The sequence below is a fragment of the Pseudonaja textilis genome, chromosome 14 (assembly GCF_049901715.1).
Source record: "Pseudonaja textilis isolate UNSWEBS1 chromosome 14, rPseTex1.2, whole genome shotgun sequence".
In the NCBI taxonomy this organism is placed as follows: Eukaryota; Metazoa; Chordata; class Lepidosauria; order Squamata; family Elapidae; genus Pseudonaja; species Pseudonaja textilis.
In genome coordinates, this window is record NC_142003.1 from 632,020 (window position 1) to 653,502 (window position 21,483).

General features: G+C 59.5%; 1 protein-coding gene across 1 annotated transcript in view; it reads left to right on the forward strand.

Moving 5' to 3' along the window:
• The first annotated feature begins 536 nt into the window (after positions 1-536).
• Positions 537-21,483, forward strand: part of GRIN2A (glutamate ionotropic receptor NMDA type subunit 2A) — a 47,026-nt gene continuing 26,079 nt past the window's right edge. Inside the window, exons 1-3 of the mRNA XM_026704646.2 lie at positions 537-857; positions 1,644-1,818; positions 2,990-3,412. Coding sequence (XP_026560431.2) covers positions 2,993-3,412 — 420 coding nt within the window. The 5' untranslated portion in view covers positions 537-857; positions 1,644-1,818; positions 2,990-2,992. The remainder of the gene's footprint in view (positions 858-1,643; positions 1,819-2,989; positions 3,413-21,483) is intronic.

The following is a 21,483-nucleotide window of genomic DNA, read 5'->3' on the forward strand; positions in this document are numbered from 1 at the left end:
CCTTCTTTCTCTTGCCAACTTCACAGGCTTAACAGTTTTAAACCAGGGTTCTTGGTTTTCTGTCATTCATGGACTGTGGCCCTTTGGGGGCAACCCCCCCTTCCCTTGAGGAGGGGGCTGGTTTTGGAAGGGGGCGAATGGCTGCAGCCCCCTGGGGATGAAGACCCCCAGCCGCCACCGCCTGCCCTCTCGGGGGCCGGGGGAGGGGTGGGGGCCTTCCTTGGCAGAGAGCAGCCCGGCCGGGGTGGAAGGTCCGCGGCGCCCGGCCGTCCTCGGCCCTCCAAGGAGACGCGGCGGCGGGGCCGCACTCGGGCCCCTGGCTGCGTCCCCCGGCGACTCCGCCCCCGCCCCTCCGTGCCAGGCGGGGGGAGGGCCTCTCCGCCTGTCCGCCCGCCGGCGGGCGGGCTGGCTGGGCTGCTGCACGACTGAGCTCCGCCCGGCGCCGGACTGCAGCGCCGCCGCTGGTCCCGGGCGAGGCAGCGGCCGAGCGAGCGCGCTCCGCAGGGCAGACTCTCCCCTCCGGGTCCCGGGCGGCGGCGGCGGCGGCGGCGACTGGCTCTCGTTTCGGGGCGGCGCTGGGTTGCGCGGCCGCCCTCCCGCCCGGCGGGCCAACCGGCCGGTGCCCTCGGCCCGCGCGCTCCGCCAACTTACCCGGGGGAGGCGGAGGAGGGGGCGGCGGCGGCGGCGGCGGCGGGGGCTGCCTCTCCTGCGAAGGAGCCCAGCCAGGCGAGGCGCCCCGCGCGGCGAGGGAAGGGCCGGCGGCGGCGGCGGCGGCGCGCCTCTGCCTGCTGCCCGGACGGCCTCGGAGATGCGGGGCGGCCGCCCCCCGGGGCATTATGGCGAAGGCCGGCGCTGCGGTGAGTACGGCGGCGCGGCCGGGAGCTTCTGGCCCCAGGCGCGCTCGGCGGGCGGGCGGGCGGCTGGCAGGGAGCGCCGGGGTCGGCGGCGCGGCTCCCGTTTCTCCGCCCGGCTCCGAGCCCGAGTGGGGTGGCCGCTCCTCCGCAGGAGCCAGGCGGGCTGCTGGTCGGGCCGATGCGGGGCTCCCGGGCGAGGGCGGAGATTTGGGGAGGGTCCCGCGAGCTGCCCGCCCCCGGCCCCGCGCAGGGTGAGCCTTCCCGGGCGAGCAGCGGCGGAGCGTGGCGGGGGCTGGCTGGTCGGCGGACTGGCTGCGCCTCCGCAGAGCCCCCGCCCGGCTGGGCGCCCTCCGCGGTGAGGACGTGCCCGGAGCCGGTGCGGGCGAGGGGCGCGCGCGGGGCTGGCCGGGTCGGCGTCCCTCGGCGGGCTGGGAGGCCTGGGCCGGCCGAGGCAGCGGGCGCGGGTCCCGAAGAAGATGGCGAGGCAGCCCCCGGGAGCCCGGGATGCCCCTGCCCGCCCGCCCTCCGGAGGGGCCGGAGCACTTGGCCGGTGCCGGCGATGGGCTTTGTAGTGCCGGGCTCCGGGAGGGCGGCCCACGGCCAGGACGGTGTCCCTGCGATGGCGTGTCGGCAACTTTTGCAAGTGCCGCCGCCGCCGCCGCCGCGGTGTTTGTTTAAGCGGCTGTTGGTTTCTTCCGAATGCCTCGAAGCGGCCTCGCGTCCCTCCTCCTCCTCCTCCTCCTCCTCCTCCGGCGCTCACCTGGCCGGCCTTCTTCTGACCGCCCCCAGACCCCGTTTGCACCGAGAGGCCCCCCCGCCGCCAGCGGAGGCGATGCGGAGCGCCGACCCCAGCCCCGGCGCCTGTGGAAGGACGGACGGCAGCCCCCCTTGACGCGCGCCGCTGAGCAGCCGTGCGAAATGCCAAACTTCGCGGCCGCCTCGTCTACCGTTTCTCACGACCCCGGTAAGCAGCGGAGCCCCGCCGGCCGGGAGGGGAGGGGGCGGGCGGGGCCAGGGGACGCTCTGGGCCGCCGTTGCCTTCGCCCCCCAACGGGATGGGGAGCCAAGAATGGCCGACCGCAGTTTGGAGGGGGGCCCCTGCCCCCCCGTCGCCCGGCCAGGCAGCCTGGTGCGCCGTTCAGAGCACCGGGCGAAACGGGGATGAATGAGGCGAGTTTAACAGGCCTCCGGGAAGCTGAATTGTGTCCCCCGAAGCTGCTGCTCCTTTCCACAAAAACTCGCCTGATCTGACTGCAGTGGGGGGGGATGGAAAATCTGCCCTGCAACAGATCGGACCTCTGAGGCTGCATCCAAATGCCGGCTGCAAAGGGGAGGGGAGTGGGCAGGGGCTGCAGCGACCCCTCCCCCAGCGCTCCCCCCTCCGCCTGGGAAAGCGGCTCTTGTAGCAGCCCTGCTCTGCTGAAGCTGAGAGGATGTGTGGGGGGGGGGGAGATGGCACACTGAGGGACCCCCCCCCTTGGGCTGGAGGGGGCAACGGTCTGACCCCTGGGGGAGGGCCTGTCTGAGCAGCAGCAGCAGCAGCCCCTCCAGAAGGCAGGGCGAGATGGGGGGGTCCTTCCAGGAAGAGGCCTGAGGTCAGGGCCCCTCCCTGCCCTGCCCCCTGAGCAGCCTGGGCTGGGAGGGTCAGGCAGGGAGCCACCGGAAAGGGGCAGGCGGGTCGGGCTGCAGGCGAGGGCCCGGTGGACTCAGCCTGCCTGAACCGGTGCCACACATGCGGCTGGTTCCACTTGGTCAGCCGGCCATCCCCCTGGCCAGGAGGACAGAGGATGCCCCTCCGAGGAGCTGCCGCCGCCGGTTCCCCTTCAGTGGCTGTGGGAGGCCGAAAGGGGCACCTTGCCCGCCAGGCTCAGCCCCTCCCCCCAGCCCCCCCCCGCCCTCCAAGCTGGGCCGCTTCGCTCCGCTTGCCTTGCCCCGTTGCTCCTGCCCAGATGCGACACACACGAGGCGGCTCCGGCTGCTGGCTCCGCTCTGAAGCCAGCGGGGGCCGGGAGGGGGGAGGCAGGGGGACGTTATGCGGCGCCCCCGCCCCTTCGGAGGGCCTGGAGGTCTGGAGTCCTGCCGGCCCCTCGGGCTGAGCAGGGGGGCTCCCGCCTTGACTCTGGCCCCCTTTGCAGGGCATGGTGCTGGTCAAGATGGCAGGCGTGTGCTGGAATCTGCTGGTGCTCCACGCGTTTCTGGCGGATCTGGCCCTGGTCCACGGGGCAGAGAGGAGCTCCCCCGTCCTGAACGTCGCAGTCATTTTGGGGAGGATCCCGAGCGTCACGGAAAGAGACGTCCGTGGTCTCAGCAGCCGGGACGTGGCCGGGGGGCTCCCCACTGACGTGAACGTGGTGCCCCTCCTGATCAACCAGACCGACCCCAAGAGCATCATCACCCACGTCTGCGACTTGATCTCGGGCACCAAGATCCACGGGGTGGTTTTCGGAGACGACAGCGGCCAGGAGGCCGTGGCCCAGATCCTGGATTTTATCTCCTCCCAGGCTCTGATCCCCATCCTGGGCATCCACGGAGGTTCCTCCATGATCATGGCAGAGAAGGTAGGGGGCCAAGGGGGGGGGCAGGGGGTCACGGGGTGGGGAAGGGGGCTTTCATCCCCTGGGCTGGGGGGCTGCAATCCTGGCTTCTCTGAAGGGGCTGTTGGCAACGCTTGTCTTTCGGCGCCGCCTAGAGTGCTGCTTTGCTCGGTAGTGGCCTTGAGCAGGGGGCTAGACTAGAAGACCTCTAGGGTGCCTTCCCACTCTGTTGTTCTGTGCTTCTGACCGTGAACCTCCTTAAACTGGGCTCCAGGCTGGGGAGGCCCAGTGGAGGCCTTTCTCTGGAGATCCAGCCGGGCGAGAGGTCTCAGGGAGACCCAAGAGCTGGCCTGGAGCCTCAGGACGTGGAGCGGCCACGTCAGCCCAGGAAGGGGCCTCCCTTTCAGCCTGGCCATTGTCCTTCCTGGGTGACCTCAGGGTCCGTTTTGTGGAGTCTGGAGTTGCTAAGGGGGTCGGAGAGGGGGAGGAATTCCTTCCTGCACCCCCAGGGTCTCTTAGGCCAGGGCTCCTTCTGGGCTGCTTCCCGAGAGTTGCCGATGGGCAGGCGGAGTGTGAATCAGCCCCGAGGTTACTCTGGGAGGGCCACGCGGCTCTTCGTGGGCGCGGCCTTGAACCCAGGCCGGGGCGTTGCAGGCGGTTGCCTGGCTGGCTTGGCAGCTTCTGGGGCGGTGACTTTGGACGGGGCTTGTGGATGTTGGGAGCGATTGGAAGAGGGGCTGGCCGGTCAGAGGCCCACGGAAACGCTCCGGCCCAGCGGGATGGCTAGCCGGGCTCCAGGCCGGGCTCCAGGCCGCTTCCCTGCAGAGGTTTCGCTGCTACAAGGTCAGAGAGCAGCGAGGAGCCAGGCCCCTGCTTGGCATTGTGGGTGCTCGGTGGAGCTTCCGTCCCAGGTGGCAGCCAGGACTGGGGGGCTGTCGGCTCAGGCGGCTTGTGGGGAGTGCAGTGATGGGGCGGGCTGGCTCCCCCGTCAGTCCCCAGTCGGCCTCTCTCCTCGTCCACCCCTTCGGGCCCGGCGCAGCTGAGAGCCACGGGGGACTCTTGCTCAGTCCCACTAGTGGCCGGTGCCACATGATGCGGCAGTGAAGCTCACCGGGTTAGGGGAGAGATTCCTTCGCTTTCCCAGAAGCCGCCCAGGCACACCTGGGGGTCCCTGCCGACCCGCTGGCCTGGGTGCAGTTGTTTAGGCTAAGGCCGGGGCGGGGGCTTGTTCCTTCCCCCTCCTGGCCCTTCGGCCTCCCCCGCTTCTCTCCAGCTCTTCCTCTTCCTGGAGCCTCCCCTCGGCTGAGGCTGTGCCCACCGGCTGGCTTGGCGTCCTTGGGGCGGTGGGGACGATGCCCGAGCTGCCCGGCGTAGCCTCTTCCCTTCGCACGTGGTGCCGCCTCGGAATCGCTCTTTGCCCACGGGGGGGCGAGGTCCCCGCATTCCTGGCTCCAGCCGAGCAGAGGGGAGCAGAGCAGGCCAGACCCCCGGACCCCTTGAAATGCAGCAGGGAGAGGGCGGAGGCGGGTGAGGCGGCATGGCAGCTGGGAGCGGGCGAGCCCCCTGCCGCCTCCTCCGCTGCATCTCCAGGGCTGCCCCTCCGCAGGGCGGCCGATGGGTGGACCGCCACTGGTGCTGCTGCTGCTGCCGCCGCCGCCTTCCCCGAAACCTCCGCTGCCTCCCCGTCCCTCCCAGGGGGCTCCGGAGCCCATCTCGCTCCCACTTATGTAAAGAGTTGAGGATGGCGGGGGGCTGCGTGACGGAGTGCGCGTGTGGCTTTCCAAGAAATGCTTCCTCAGTGCAGCTCGCGCAGCCTGTTTCCCAACAGCCACTGAGCCTCTTCCACCCCCCCCCAAAGAAAGGCGAGATTAGGCGTGAAAAGCCCCCCCTCGCGTAGTGTCTCCTCTCTGCCTCTCAGGCTCTGCTCACTCCAGACGCTGCTGCTTCTGTGCCGGGGATGGGGCTGGGGGCTGAGGGCGGGGGAGGTTTCTCTTGGAACAGACCTGTGGATCCAGGGGGCGTGTGTGTGTGTGTGTGTGTGTGTGTGTGTGCGTGCGCTCATCCCCCAAAGTGCTGTGTCAGTGCTGCAAGTATTGCACAACTGAGGTGCCAGTGGAGTGTGTGGAAGGGTTGGCAGCCCACCTGGAAGGGGGGCAGGAGACCCTCCCTTCCTCCTTCCCACGGGGATTCCACGGGCGACGTCCAGGGTCCACTTCTGGTTCTGATGCTCGGTCTCCAGTGGTGGTCGGAGGAAGAAGCCTCCTCTGCCGGCAGGTGGTGCAGCCGGTGCTGGGCGGCCCGAGTGCAGCTTTTGCGTGGTGGGGTGGGTGGGCTTCCTGGGAGGCGTTCAGGTGCCTCATGGGGGAGGCCAATTGGGGGGGGAGATCCCAGGGGTCCTGCAGCTTCTGGAGCACAAGCCGCCTTCTCCGTCCAGGGTGGCTGGTTGCAGAGAGACCATCGGCCCTTTGGGAGACCGGATTCTTCCGGGGTGAAAGTGAAGCCCACATAGAAGGGCCGTGTCCACCCGCCTCAGGCCACTTTCCCCGTGGGGTGAATGGGGCCACTCACGGCCTCTTCGAGAAACTCTGGGTGACCAAAGCTTGGTCGAGTGCTGTGTGCAAACTCTGTGTCCTGGGGGCCTGCCCCCCCACCCCCCCGGGCAGGCAGGGCCGAGGGGGCTCAGAGGTCGAGGCTAAAGGCCTGAATGGTTGGTCTGAGCCACCCGGCCCCTCCCCCCCGGCCCACCCCCGCTGCAGCTGCACCCCGCATCCCTCAGCCCTAGGGCTCCCCTGGGCCCGTCAGGAGGGTGAGGGTCGGGGCCGGCTCCTTTCCCACCTGCAGATCCCAGGAGCCGTCGCTTCTTCCGTGAATCCGTCCAAAGGCAGCTCTGCAACCGTCGTTGCTTCATGCGGCAGCCTCACCTTATTTGTCCCCCGCTTCCTTTTATGCCCTCCCCTCCCCTTCAGTGAAGGTCCCGGATCGGGCAGGTCTGTGGGGCCCCATCCCGCGAGGGGCCCCCCTGTGCCCCTCACCCCTTTGGGCAGCCAACCCCAGGGGACCCGGCCTTGGCTCCCCAATGGAAAGGGGCCCCTGGCTTCAGGATTGGGGGTCCCCCAAAGGGAAGCCTGGTGCCTTGTTCAGCTTGGCCTCCTGGGGAGATCTTGCCTTTGGTGCTAAATCCCCCCGTAAGGAAAGGCCCAGGGCTGCCCAAGTCCTGGGACTCAGACTGCACTTCTGCCAAGGGTGGGGGACCAACCCCTCCCTCGAGACCAGAAGGGGCGCTTGGTCTTCGGAGCCAGTTGGCCCCAGTTCGGCTTCAGTGCAAAGGCCCAGCTAACGGGCTCTTGGGGCGCAACGGAGGCATCTTGTTTGTGTGTGTGGCGTCAACAGAAGGAGGTCCATATTGGTGCTGTCAAACACGTTTCCTTTCTCCTCTTTGTCATCTATGAAGGGTGCCTGAGAACATGCTGGCTTTAAGCGCATCTGACAGTTTAACAGTTTTCCTCTTCCCCCTTTTCATTTTGGAGCAACGGCGAGAGCAGAACCCTTGACCAGGCGCTCGAGGCCCGTCATGGTTGTTTGATGTTGTGGCACACAGATCTGGGTCTCTCGTCCCCCCCCCCCCGACTTTGGGCAGTTCTCTTGAGGGGGGAAGCCCAGGCATCGTTGCCATCTGTGTGGGGGGTGAGGAAAGAACTGCAAAGATTGGCGCAGGACCGTGTTTAGACTTTGCTTGTGCCCACATCGGTTGCCAACTGGCATGGGAAGTGCCCGGCTGAAGGACTCTGGGGGGTGTTTGGATCAAAGGCTGAACTCGAACGCACTCCAGCGCAGTTGGGTTTGCTTACTTGTGGCTTATTGTATAAGCCGTGGTTGGCTGGGTCTCTTCAGCGGGCTGAGGGGGGAAGGGCAGCCCCGGAGCCTCAGGGACCCCGTCCACAAAGCCCAGCGTGTCGCAGCCAAGCCAACCACTTACGGCTTGAACGCAGGGTAAATCTCGGTTGCTGGCCCGCACGGATGAAGTGCCCCCTCGACCCTGATTCTGGCTTGTGTTGGAGAAACATGGCCTGTTTCTGCATCCAAGGCACCATTAATGGGGGTTTGCTGCTCTTCGCCCGTTGTGGTCAGGGGGGTGGTGTGACTTCCGGGCTGCACTTTCTGTCTCGCTGGTTGTCTGAATCCAGACAGTCTCATTCATGCATCTTCTTTGTCTTTGGGACGGAGGCTCCGTGATTGGCAAGCTGTGACTTAGGATTGAGTGTAGGGCACCAACAAAACCCTGGTGCTGGTTTGGCCGCCTCCCCATCACGCCAGGGAGAGCTCCCCACGCCACCCTAGGCCAGAGCCTCTCTCCACATCAGAGAAGGCGAGTCGGGGGCTTTGTGGGCCATGAGGCCAACACAGGGGTCTCCTAGAGACCGGGGTGTCCCCTGGCTGGCTGTCTCTTTGGCCCCTCACGCAACCTTCTTCGGCTGGGTCCTCCAAGGTTTCCCACCGGGAGTCCCGGCGCCGGGGACTTGGCCCCCTCCCCAGGGTTGGGCAGGGTGAAGGGGTGTGGAGGTGAGGCTGGGAAGGGAAGGGAACGGCCACTCAGTCCAGGGAAAGTGGAAAGCAGGGGAGAGGCGCCCGGGACACCGGCCTTGTTGGCTGGGGAATGCTGGGAGGGGAAGCCCACCTGTCCGGAAGCTGCCAAGGTGGAGAAAGGCGGCAGGAGAGCCCCCCTGGGCAGGAATTCTGCAAGGAGCGGGCGAGGTCTCCCGTGGGGTGGGACCTAGCCAGGAGACGCCCCGCCAGTCGGTGGGCTGGACGTATTGAGCCTCCCCTCCCGCCACCCAGTGCCCCCCCGCCTCCCCCCAGGGGGGCTTCCTCCGCGGCTGGCAGGAGCTGAAGCCTCGAAAGTGCCTGCTTGGCCAGGCCTGGGGCCCAGGAGGGAGCCATGAATGTTTCATGGCGCTAAGTGCTCAGGGCGGAGTTCTCCCACGTGGAGTCACGTCCGCTTGGCCAAGAGGCTGGTTGCACATTGCTGGGCTCGTGCTCCAGCGGCAGGTTCCCTTCGCGGAGGAGGAGAATATGGGTTCCTCTCCGGGTTTGTTCCAAGCAAGAAAGAAAGCTAAGAGGCTTTAGTAGAGACAAATAAATAAAAGCACCGGCTGGGTTTCCTTTTATTTATTTTTTTTGACATCCAGCTACAAAATTCCAGCTTATATAATCGATTCGACATCACTTAGGTGGCCCCATCCACACCCCTCCCCCCACCCCAATTGGTTGCAGTCTCTTCCTTGCTGCTCCCCACATCCAGGAGTTCGGAGGAACTTGACTTGGGACCCTGAGGAGCTGCTGAGCGAAGGGGCTCCGCCCGGCGGCTTAGGCCTCCTTCCATCCCAGCAGCCCGACTGGGGCCTGTGAGAGGTGGTCCTTTGCTAAGGAAAAGAAAGCCGTGGCAGCCGCCCGAGTTCTCGGCCCTCTAGACGTGGCTTGGAGCATCTCTTCTTTCACACCGACCGGGAATCCAACGTTCCATCGGCGTCTTGACCGTCCCATCCTTCCTGGGGTCAAGCCGGGCCCATCCAGGGTGGGGAGCAGCCTTCCTCCCGACCTGAGTTCAGCCCTTCCTCCTGAGTAAACAAGGAAACGTTTACTGATTTTTGGATGGCTGTTGGCTACCAGCTGTCAGAGGCACCTCACAGCCAAAGTTGTAGGTTTTTGCGGCTGATATAAAAAGGAGCCGTTGGATAGTTGGACAGGAGCCCGAGAGGAGATCAAAGTTGCCTGTTTTAAGAGCTGCCAGGGAGCTCCAAGGAGTGGCTGGTGCTATTTATTTGAGGAGGGCTTGACAATCTGCCTGTTTCTTTATTTGAGGAAAACGCCACCCTTTCTGGAGAGGTTTTTCCCTGGGGCAGAATTTGGCAGTCCGCTTCCATTTCTCCGTGCCCACCTTCACCCTCTCCCGTGCCGTCCAGTAAGAAAAGCCCAGAGAACGAATCCCACCCCTTTTGACCCGGGGCTTTATTTCCCACAGTGCCTGACCAGTTGCCCTCGGAGTGCTTGACTTGGAGGTAGGCTCCTTCCCGCCCCCCCCAACTGCCCCAGGTGTCCCCCCAGGCAATGCTGTAGCGCCCCCGGAGCAGCTGCTTCTCCTTTCCTGCAGGTGTGCAAAGCAGCTGCCCTGGTGGGAGGCCGGTCATGGCGGCCAGAGGAAGGCAGAATGCACCTCTTGGTCTTCAGCAGTGCTGGGAGGGGATGCGCAGAGCGCCTGGAAAGCCACCCAGTTGGACGAGAGGAGGAGGAGGATGTGTTTACCCAAAATAGATTTTGAAAACATGACCTAAATCTCCGCCACTCACTGCATCCACCTGCCGCGTGCCAGGCAGCCTGGCCTGGGCAGTAGGGGTCAGAAGGCTTTGGGGCCTGCACCCCACAAGAGTTGGGCCTGCCAGCCACCCTCCCCCGAACCTTTATCCGCCCTGCCTGTTCCGACAAGGGCTCGTAAACTGGCCAGGAAGACCCAGCTTGGACGTGGTGGGGCGTATCGAGTTCAGAAAGAAACTGCTGCACCAGTTCTGCAAAGTTGCCTCGAGAACTAAGTGGATGTTCCCGGTATAGTGGCAGTCTACCTGCAGGCAGCAGTTTGGGGGAATAAAGGAGGGGAGGGTCTCTACATGCTGTGGGGTGGGGGGTCTCTATCGGGTTTTGGCTTTACGTAGAACTCCTCAAGGCAAGAAGGGAGATACTTCTGGGCCCCTGGGACAATCCTGGGGCCTCCTTGGTTTCAGGGGGGCTAGTTTTATGCCCGTCCCAGGCAAGATTGCTTCCTTCTTGTCTTTGGGAGAAGCGGCTTAAAACCTGGCAGTGAGCAAAGAGCCTCGCCTGCCTTCGCAGAGGAGCCGCTGAAGGCCTCGTGTTGGGGAGGAACAGTTTCCTGTCAGGGTCCAGAGTTTCTCATTCAAGAAAAATAAAACGGTCTCCGCTACATAACAAAACTGCATGGAACAACCCACCCGATGAGTCGGAGCAGGGAAGTCAAAGGAACGGCTATCGAGACCAACAAAGGGACAACAGGCCACACAGCCAAGTGAGCTGGATAACCTCTTAGGCGCCACGTGGGTTCTCGATGAAAGATAAAGGTTTTTGGCCTGGAGGATAGTCAGTGAGGAAGGCAAGAGGGCGGTCTGGGGAGAGAATCGGTGGCAGGACCCTCGTGATCCAAGCGCTGATGGGCTATTGGCCCAGAGCTTTGTCCTGGTCCTTCAGGCTTGACCGTCTGGGGCAGCCCCATCTGTGGCCACCATGTTGAAGACCAATGAGAAGAGAAATGTGGCAGGGACTGAGTTGACCGGCGGCTGGGATTGGCCCCTGTGGGTGGACTGGTGGAACTGGGAGAGAAACGAGAAGCTTGTCCAGAATGATTGCAGAGGTTCCATTCCTGCTCAACTCTCTTAATTAAAACAAGCCCGGCCCCCTCCCTCCCCTGCCCCCCATTTAGCTGAAGGAAAACATTCCTATACGCAATTAGGTTTTGATTAAAGGCAAATGGTGCCCAGGGATGGAGAAGCTACACTTGTGCTTGAGAGCTCGAAGCTGCCGTTGGGGCAGAGGAACATTTTAGGTCAAGGTGGTTTAATTAAGAAGTGCCGAGATCTCCGGTGCTGGGCTGGAGATGGGAAATCTCCCCAGGGCCGGGTTCTGGCCAGGCCCTCGGCAGCTCAGGAGGTGTCCTTGAGCCCCCCTCCCCGGTTCTTGTGGACCTTCTTGCTCTCTTCTCACCTGAGCAGCAGCCAGGCACCTTATGGCCTGTCTCTGTACAAAGCACCTGGTTGTGTAACCCTCGATTAAAGTCTGATATTCCCCCTGCTGAAGTCCCAGAGGCTGCTAAGAAGGCAGCTCTCTGCCGTTTAAGGGGAGGTTGCTCGCCTGGATGGCCCTGCGGTTTTCTTCGCCCAGCTGGAGAGGGCCGGACGGAAGGGGTCCCCTGCGTCACCAGCCTTGAACGAGCCCAGGCACGTCTTCAGAGGAGCTGAGGGTCATACAGAGTGTCCACCTCCAAGGCAAAAGGCAGGGTGGCTTTGCTGGCTTTCATGTTGGGAGGAAGAGGTTATGACTCGGAGATCAAACTTGATGGACAGCTGGGAAACGCTGCCTCCATCTAACCAGGAGCTTCATTGTTCCTCGGACCTGATCTGCCTTGGCCAAAAGTCTTGCATGTTCCTCTTCTTGCCCCGAAGCCGCCCTTGAATGGAGCCGTAGACCTGCGTTGCTTCCTCTTGGACCCAAACCGGCCTCCGTGCAGCGCAAATACCATCTCCAGCTTCCTCCTTTCCATGTGGCCTTTGTGACACGTAAAATGTTCCCTGCTTTTTATGTCCCCAGAACATTTGTTCCTTTTGGTCTTCCAAAGTATTTTGCTGGTGAAGGGATCTTGGCTTCCTCTGTGGCAGTGAGGCTGTTTTGGATGAAGCGGAACGCTTGGCTCTTCCGCGCGAGGAGGGAAGAAGCTCTTTGGCCGTGTGCTCGATTGCTGAGAACGCTTCCTGCCTCTCCCACTTCCTGTTCTTTTTTCAAGCTTTGTCCCAGGAGGGGGCGAATGGCACCGGAGGCCATGGCTTCTGGGGGGCTTGGGCAAGACAGAGGACCCACACTCGTTTAAATGAAGAGGGATCTGCGGCCTCCAAGCCCTGATCGGCTCAGATACTTTCCCGATCTCCTCCTTACTCTTTCACTGGGGACCCAGAGCTTTGAGGACCCTCAACTTACAACATTCAGAACGGCTCTTGCGATTGAACGGGCAGGTTGGGAGACCCGCCTCTGCAAGGCCGGTTTAAAAAACAAAGAGCTCAGATGTTCAGGTGCTGGACAGAGCCTGACTCCCCTTCCCAGGAATGGCTCAGGACGGGACCTGGCAAATCTTCCAGCCTGACCTGTTCATTCGTTGCAGGTGCACCCATCCAGCAGATACCCTATTTGTACAATACCTGCAAATATCCAAATGGCGCCGGCCGAAGCTCCAACCATTTCTGAAGGGCGTTTCCCTTGGTAGAGGAAACTATCCATTTTCCCAGGAGAACATCGGGTTTCTGGGTTCTCCGTCTCTCCACCCTGCAAGGCCAGGCCGGCAGATGCCCACCGGCAGACAGAAGGCCCCCTCCCCGCCCCCCCGAAATGCTTGGTTTGCCTCCAAGCGATGGATTTCTGCCCCCGGTTGCTCGGAGAGAAGAGAGAGGGGCTGGGTGCCCCCAAAAGAGCCCTTCCTGAGGCCCACCAGACTCACCCCCCCTCCTAAGGGCAGCCTCTAATTCGGGGTGCCCCTCCCCAGATGAGACTTGGCACCTTTCCTGGGGAGCATTGGCCGTTGGCAGAGGGCAGCAGCTTCTGATGTAATCTCCGATAATGTTGGGCCCTGTTTTGCCTGCCTGTCTAATTGACAGTTAATCATCAAGCAGACGTGTATTTTAAGAGAGAAAAAACAATCATGGTTAATCACAGCTTATTCCTGCTAACGAATCAGAGTCTCTAGGCTGTTTTCAGATAAAGGCCTATAATTTACCAGTTAAGGGATTAATTTCCCGAGGTGTGTGTATGATTGTCGTCTTTCCTCCCACCTCTCGATTTTCTAGAAGCCTATAACGTATTAGAATTCCAGGGTATGAAAGTGGCTGTATTGAAACCGAAAGGAATCCAAGGGAGGATCCGATAAACATGTTTCTGAAACGCCCGAGATGCCTCATCTGGACCCACACGGGTCACTTAATCTGTCCTTGGGGCTGATCCACCTCCCCCCACCCCAGCAAAATTTGGCTCTGCCCATCGTCCCAGGGAAGATAGTCTCTTGCCTAAGAACAGCTTTTCACGCTCCAGATGTTTGGCCTTTCAACTTGCATCATCCCCAGCCAATATGGCCTTTGGATTGGGGACTCTCAAACATCTGGAGGGCCTGGAAGCAACTTGTGTGGGGCTGCAGACGCAGTTGTGCGGTTCTATCGCTGCCTGTGCTGGAGCTTCTCCACTCATGGCCAAGTCCCCCACCTTCTGACCCCTGGGCCGTGTCTCTGCCCTCTCGGTCCACTCCCTTGGCATCTTCTTGTTGAGAGGGCCAAGGCGACACCAACCTCCTAGGCTCTCCAGTCTCTAAGGGGGTGGGGCTCCAGATGCCAGCTCTCAGCCCCCACTAGGACCCGATGCCACCTCGAAGGCCCCATGGTGAAGAGGCTCTGGTCTTCACCAGGACCGGCACCCACTCCAAAACGGGAAGGCTTCTTTATACGTGGGGCTGTGTCAGTGGGCTGGCAGTTGAACGGCTCAGAGTCGCGTCCCATGCAACGCTTTTGAATTTGGAGGTCCCCATACTAGTTGCGAGCGAAAGATCTCGATCCATAAACCTGCTCCCCAGGCATATCGGGCAGGTGCTTCTCCAAGTTGCGGGCAGAGATTTCCTTGCGGGGCCTAGTAGCCCCTCTTGGCTGCTGTGTGTGAGCCAGTCCTTGCCCAGAATCCATCTGGGGCCACCAGGGATAAACAGGCGAGCGGCCTCAGGATCCCTGAAATGGGATGAGGCTGCCTGAGCCTTCCCCGGGACCCTCCCCACCGCCTATTCTCCCTCCCTCCTTGCTCGGCCTCTTTGGGAGGGGGGTGCCAGCTTTTTGTGGTTAAAGGAGAAGAAAGACAAACCCGTCCCTTCCTCGGGCATCTCCCTTTGTCTCCTTTGATCTTGTGCCTGCGGAAAGTGGTCCGCAAAAGGAGGCCACTCTGGGGTCCTTGAAGGGGTTCTTTGCCCTCCTCCGGGAGGGGATCATTCCCCAAGGACTCTTTCCCAAGACGGGAAACCGGCTGCCTAAGGCTTCCGCGGAAAGGCACAAGAAGGTGAGCTGTCAGGTTTTCACCCGCGGTGCGGCTGAGGGCGGTTGAGGATAGGGGCGCATCGCAGACCCCCTGCTTGATTTGATGAGAGGGAGAAAGAGAACGGGAGAACGATCATGCTGCTGTGGTGAGAGAGCAGGGTTGGTGCCCTTGGGGGAGGCTTGGTTCCTTCGGTGGCTTCCTCCAAGCATTTCCTTGGGGAGGGATGGCATAAAGGAAGTTGGTTCCGTGAAGGGGGGCACTTTATGTAGGAGGCAGAGATGGGAAAAAGAAAGCCGCTTCTGCGTGTCTCATTCTAAGACGCTCTGGCTGTTCCCTGTGACGTCAGCCCTGGCAGTTTCCCTCTGACTGATTTCCCCCAAGACTCCTTTCCTCCTTGCCAGCATTGCCCTCGGGCAGCGGTCTTCAAGCGTGGCCACTTTCAGGCGCCTGGACTTCAACTCCCAGCTTCCCCAGCCAGGTTCCCCCGGGTTTGAAGACCCCAGAGCTAAGGAAGAAGGAGCCCCCTCAGCTGGGCTGGTGGTCCCAGGCCCCTCGCTCCTGGAAGCCTTTAGCTGTGCTGGGGAAAAGAAGGAACCGCCTGGCTTCTCCTCTCAGAGCGGGGAGCAAACGACATGCGGCCCTTGGTGACCCGGCTCAGCGGAACCCCCTTCACGGTGGGCAAGGCCAGTTTCTCTGGCGCTGCTGATGGGAGCCTCTTCTTTGGAACGGCTGCCCCTCGGTCCCTAGAGCCCCCTTGGGGGTCTGCAGCCGGCAGTTTCCGGGAGGGTTCGAGAATATTGGCTCCTTATTTAGGAATTTGGCAATCCTGCTCTTCCTTGTAAACACACATCTACACCGAGACACCGTTTAAGTGTTTCATAACAACATTAATGAATGAAAACAAATAGAAATTAAACCCACCACAGGAGCAGATAAAAAAGCAATTCCTGCAACAGTGCGGAGAGCAGGCTGCTGGTCTGTTTGTTGGCATTTTCTTTTAGAAAACATTGGGTGTTGCTAGTGCCTGGTCTGATCTTTTCCGCATCTGGCTTCATTTCGACATCCTTAGGCAGCTCCTTGCCTCCTGATCAGGGCAAAAGGCAAAACCAAGGAGAAATGCATTAAACTGCCCCCCCCCCACCCCCGCTCTTCTGATGTCGAGAGCCCTTCGGTAGGTGAATGCAGTGCCTTGCCTGGTATTATAAATAAATAACGATGCATTGGGTGAAAATGGACTCCTTCTCCCTTTGTCTGAATGTGCGGTTAATCCGGGCCGCCAGGTGGAAAGCTTTGGACGGCCTGAAGGTTGACTCCAGCCCTTAATTAAGCACTTCCTCTCTCTGGTTCTGTGCAAAAGGTATTTTAAGAAAGATCGTTTCTTGGGAGCGAAAAGACCTAACTCTGCTGAGCAGGAAGGTAAGAGCCGAAGGCAGGGAGGGAGATGGAAATGGGAGAAGCTTTGGAGGCCACGAAGGATGGGGAGCCCCCGTCAAAGGAGAGCTAGGCTGGGCTGGGCCCCCCTCATCTTGAGGAGCCCCACCCCCCGCAGTTGTCCCAGTGCGAATTCTACCTCTGAGCAGAGTTTCGTAGAATTAACCCCCTGAAGGAGAAGTTGGAGATGTCTACGGAAATATTTCATGTGAGACTCCATTTAATTAAAACCTGGCTCTTAATTGGCAGTTATGTAGTATGTCTATCCTGCTTGGAGCCAAGCTGAGCATGAATTATTCGGACGTTGATAATTTAGCAGAGAGCAGCGAATGGAACTTGAATCGACGCCTCATTTCCCTCTAATGGTTTCTATCATCCTCCTTCCCTCCTCTTTCTCTTCTCCCAATCTGGCAGTGGTGGCAGCTAAGACGTTACCGAGCAGATGGATCAGAGCGTCTTGATGTCTTAACCATCTCGGTTTGGGAAGAAGCCTGGATGAGGATGGAAAAGTGACGTGCTTAATAGGGTGCTTACTCGAAACCTTGGCAGCTCTTCCGTCTTTGTCTGAAATGCAGGGACGGAAACTCCAGCCCTGGAACCTGCAAGCCAGCCAACTGCCCCCTCTCCAAATTAATTAGCTTGATCGGGTAGGAATTGGCTTCAGAAGGGTTTCTTAGCCAACCTCCGCTGATGGATGGACAGCCTGGCAGAAGTGATCACTCTCTCTCACACACACACACACACAAACACACCCTTGGATAAAGACAAACTCCCCCACACAAAGAGGAGACCCTTCCCAGATTTCCAAGCCTTTTGGCTCCCTTTTTCAGCAGGTTCAGCTCCATGTCCACGTTCAGCAAGTGGGAGCTGCCTTTGCACCCCTACTGCCATTCTGTTGGGTCAGGGGGGTGGGGGTCGCAGGGTCCAAGGGTATGTTCCCGTTGTGAAATAGCAGCAGCACCAACAGCCCTTAGCCTTATATCCCACTTCACAGTCCTTGACGGCCCGCTCTAAGCAGATTACAGAGTCAGCCTCTCACCCCCAACAATCTGGCTCCCCATTTTATCCACCTCGGAAGGACGGAAGGACGAGTCAACCTTGAGCTGGTCAGGATTAAACTGCTGGCAGTGGGCAGAGTCAGCCTGCAATGCTGCCTTCTAACCCCTGCCCCACCACGACTCGTGAAGCTCCTTTGGGTGCTGTGTCAAGGCCCCTCAGCATGTTCTGTGGCCATTTCTGGATGGGAAGCAAAGATGCAGAGCAAAGGCCCTAAACAAAGAAATGAAGTGGCCCCAAGCAGCCCCCGTGGCCCTGCTTCTGTTGGCTCGTGGCCTTCCTGAAAGCGCCTGGCTCCTGAACGTGCAAGGGGTTCCTCCCAAGACGAGGCTTGCGTGCGGAAGAAGCGAAGGGTTTTAAGCGGAAGTGCCGTAGTGTGAAGCTCAATTGATGCTGGACCGTCCATGGTCTCTGATGAGAGTAGATGCAGATGGCAAAATGATGAAGTGCATCAAAGGGACATTTCGGAGCCTCTCGGCCGAAAACAAAGATTCTGCTGGATTGGGAAAAGGTTCAAAAACAGGCAACTTAAGCAAGCAATATTTTATTATTTGAAAAAAGTGGAGCGAGGGAAGAACCCAAGAGAAGCTTACAAAAGGATGACTAGCATGGAGCAGATGCTTGGGAGAGGTCCACCCACCTTCACTCAAACTTCAGAGAAAGGGCTGGACAGGGACTCGGGGCAAATATAGAACAACATTTCTTCACTCGACATCTAATAAATTCAGGACCGGAAGGTACAGAGACAATCAGCACCTTGGACAGCTCAAAGGACCAGAGGAGCCCCTGGATCTTGGTGGAGACCAGCCGTGATTAAGTGATGTCAGACAGCATTAGTTTAGTTTGGAGGAGTGGTTTTCGGCCTATTCTTCACCCCAGGCCCCCTTTAAATACCTTTTGGGGCCACAGTCCCCCAAGACTTAACTCAAGATTTAAAAGACTTCTTCAAGCCTTAGTGGGACCCCCTCTGATGAGCACCACTGGTTTGAGGAGCTCAGAGCTGGCTGTCTTCTCTTAGGAATTGCTTTCTGGGTTTTCCATTTCTTGCTTCCAGGCTGCCTGTCTGAATAAATCTTGGCCCATGTAGCCAACAATTGCTATTTTAAAAAAATTCACGTCACTGGGATGTGATGGAATGAGGAGATGACGTTTTAAATCCTTAGCAAACTTTCGCCCTTGGAGAGTCCTGTCTGAAATCTCTTTCTGCAGCTTCTAAATGGAGGCGGTGGGGGGGTGTCGGGGTGTCATTGGAAGGGGGAGATCCCTTCCCCCAACATTTCCTATGAAGGGACAGCCCTTGTCCAGGGTTCTTCGGCAAGGAGGCTTCCTTCGCTCTTGGCGCCGAGTCTTGATCTCCCCCGGCAGATGGAGAGTCAGGAGCACTATGAAAATGTTATTGATTGCTGTGGCTCACTTTCCTATAAAGCACGGACATTTGGACTTGGATTATTTCAGAGAGAGTTACATCAGCTCACCCAGGACAGCCGTGCCATCGCCAGCAGGAGCGAAGAGTTTAATTTTCATCTGAAGGCTGAAAAGGCTGTCCAGGGAGCCAGAGTGATGACTTCACTCCGGGCGGGCAGGTGCCAGGCCTTTTGCACCTGGGGGGACTCGGCCTCAGCGGCCGAGCCGGGCCTATCGTGAGAGAAGTGCATGAGCAGCCCCAGACTGGGGACCTCGAAGGGGCGAGGGAAATCTCCGCCACTTGGTCCCGGGAGCGCTTCATTTCCGCACCAGAATCCTTGAACTGCTCAAAAGCAACAAAGTGAATGACAAACGAATCAATCCTCTTTTGGGGTTGTTTGAATGCGGAGCATCAGTTCAAGCACAGCTCGCTTGCGAGGCCTAGAACAGCGGCTACAATTTCGAGTAAGTGGAATTACATTATTTTGGAAAATCTCCCTGGATTGCCTCTTTCCAAAGATAATTACAATTTGTAATTTTATTCATAAGCATATGCTTCCCTTTTTCCTTTCCCAGAGCCCTATCGCGTGCAGAGAAATGCACTCTCTTCCCGTTGCTAGGTGTGTCGGCCCCGTAGTTAGCAGCCAGATGACTTTGAAAGTTCTTCTAAGGATCCTGCGGAGCAGAACCAGGATACGTTTTTAGAACTTGTCAGCTGTTCTTTTTTTCTTCCATCATTTTTTTATACATTGCAGCCAGGAAAGTACTATTTCTTCACAACAATGACAACAAACATTGCTTCCTCTCTGCAAAGACTGCCCTGCCCTAGGCTTTTGGAAGCTACAGAAAGCCAGCCTCAGTCAGCCCCAAACTGAACAACCAGCCCAGTGCATTTGTCTGCAGGAACTGGTCAAATCTGCAAAGATTTCCGTTTTGGTAGCGGAAGCAGGAAGACTGGCAAAGCTCTGGCAGAGAACCAATTTTCTGAGCAATGGCAGAAAGCGAATGTTAGAAGGACTAGAAGCTCAGGGGTCTTGGCAACTTTGAGGCCTGTGGACTTCAACTCCCAGAATTCCCCAGCCAGCATAGTTAAGACCAGGAAGCAAAGCCTTCTGGGGGAATTCTGGGAGCTGAAGTCCCCAAATCTTCAAGTTGCCAAGGTTGGAGCCCCCTGGAATAGAGGGCTCCCAGGCTGTCCTCCTGCAGGTGCTGATCTCTGAAGCCCCCGGCCCCTGCCCCAAACGCAGCCCTCTCCCCTCCTGCTGGAGGCATCGGCAGCAGTGCTCTTGGGGGCAAAGCCTGTTCCGTGAGGGTCAGTCAGGGAGAGCAGACTCAGGCCCTGGCGGATGCTCCGTCCTGCTCCTCCTCAAAATGGGGTTCAGGTTGGCCCAGACAGGGACCAAAGAGGCCGGATTCTTGTCACGGGGAGGCTGCCGGGAAGAAACCACTAAGTGGCCCATGGGCAGATGTTGCCACCCGATAACGGCAGCAGTCCTGATGCTAATGGAGAGGGGCAGAAGGGGGGGAGCTGGGGAGAAAGTGGGCGGAAGCATGACTGACGTAGACACGTCCAAGGTGCCTTGATGTTTGGGTGGGGAAAGAATTTGTGGCTGCGTATTGCAGGGCTTGTACACTTGGAAGTCAGCAAGGCAGGCAGCCGGGCAAGGAAGCAGCACCATCCCTGGGATAATAAGACGTGGCTGCAGAATTCACAGAAGGAAACCGGGTCTGAGCACTCGGGAGGCCGCCTTCCGGCCTGCACCGCTGGAGGTGGCCGAGCTGCTGCTCCTCATTAGATGTCACCTGCATTTAATCTACTCCCAGCTCCTTGGAAATCCACCAGGGGAGCTTAATGGGCAGATTTAACGGGCTTAAACCGGGGTGGCGTCTTCCGTTGACGTTGAGACTGTGTGGCAGGGCAGGCCTGGACTTGGAGCAGCACCGTGTCTTGCTGTAACCGAAAGTTCCCGGTGGGTTGTTGATCTTCCCCAAGATTGGGGGCTGCTGTGCCGGAGCAAAACCCGTCTCTGCCCCCCAGGTTGCGTTCTTGAGGAAAGGTCACCGGTCTAGAATTGCAGCTGACCCAGGAGATCAGGGTGGGGGCGGGGGGAGCACTGGAGCCAGACGGCCCACTCTGGGCCCCGGCGAAGTTTCCAGCCGGGGTGGGGTGTGTGTCTGTGGGGGGGTGGGTGGGTGGGGGCAGAGGGATCGCCCTGTTTCTTCTTTCGAAGGCAGCAAAGAATCTCCAGAATGAAATTTTCCATCAGAGCAGAGAAGCCTTTCTGCATGATTAGAACTGAGTGGTGGCCAAGGCTTCTGGTGGTGTCGTCTTCATGCTTGCCTGCCTGCCTGCCTGCCTGCCTGCCTTGGAAGTGAATCTCCCCCGCCCCCACCCCCGGTGTTCCGCTGCCTCCCCCTCCCCATTGATGGCTTTGGGGGATTCCAGATGAGGCAAGAAGGGGCTCCCTTCCCCCTCCCCCTTTCCCACTAAGAATAACAAGAGGCTGGATTTGACGCATGGATTGTCAGTGGCCAAGTGGCCGCCCAGGACTGCAGTCCCCGGAACCTCAGTGGCCACAGCCGTTTGGGGGTCCTTGGGTGAGGGGCTCTTCGGCAGCCAAGGCTGTTTGAGGATGGGGTGGGGTGGTGGCCTCCCAAGGTCTTCAGGGCAGCCTCCAGCGCCTTAGCCTTGTGCTGGGAGGACAACCCTCCCTCCCTCCCTCCCTCCCTCCCTCCCCGCGGTTCCAGCTGAGTGGCTGATGCTGCCCGGGGGGGCTTTGAGTTGGCTAATCTTGGCAGCTCCTCCGGCAGGGCTGCCTGGGATAAGCTGGCCTGCTTGATCTCAGCGCAGCGTTTTTAAGGATGGTTTGATTCTGGCTTGCCAGCTGGAGTGGCTCTTTCCCCCCCCACCCCCCCAATTCACTTGGCCTCCAACCTTTGTTTGAGGGCACCACAGTTCGGTTGAGGCGTCCATCTGTGTCTGTACGTGCGAGGAAAGGTTGTGTCAGTTCTCTTTTCTTATTAGTTTGACATGGCTTTGAAAATTGCTTTGATCTGGTGAAGGAGGCTTTAGTTGCAGGACATCAAGGAAGAAAATGGCAGGTCCCTCCCTCCCATCTCCTCCCATCCATCCACCCGTCCCCCGATTTTCAGTGTGAATCCATTAGTTTATATCCTTTTTTCCTGCTATTTATATTTTTAATTAAAAAATAAGTTCCTTCTGAGGAGAAACCGAGCTGAAGAAGTGGCAGATTTCTTCTGGAAATACTAATTGATTGATGAATGATACGGGGGCAGAATAAACACTTTGGTAGCATCCATTTCTCTGAAGTTACTTTTAGTCAGCAAATAGCAAAAGTCAACATACGCCT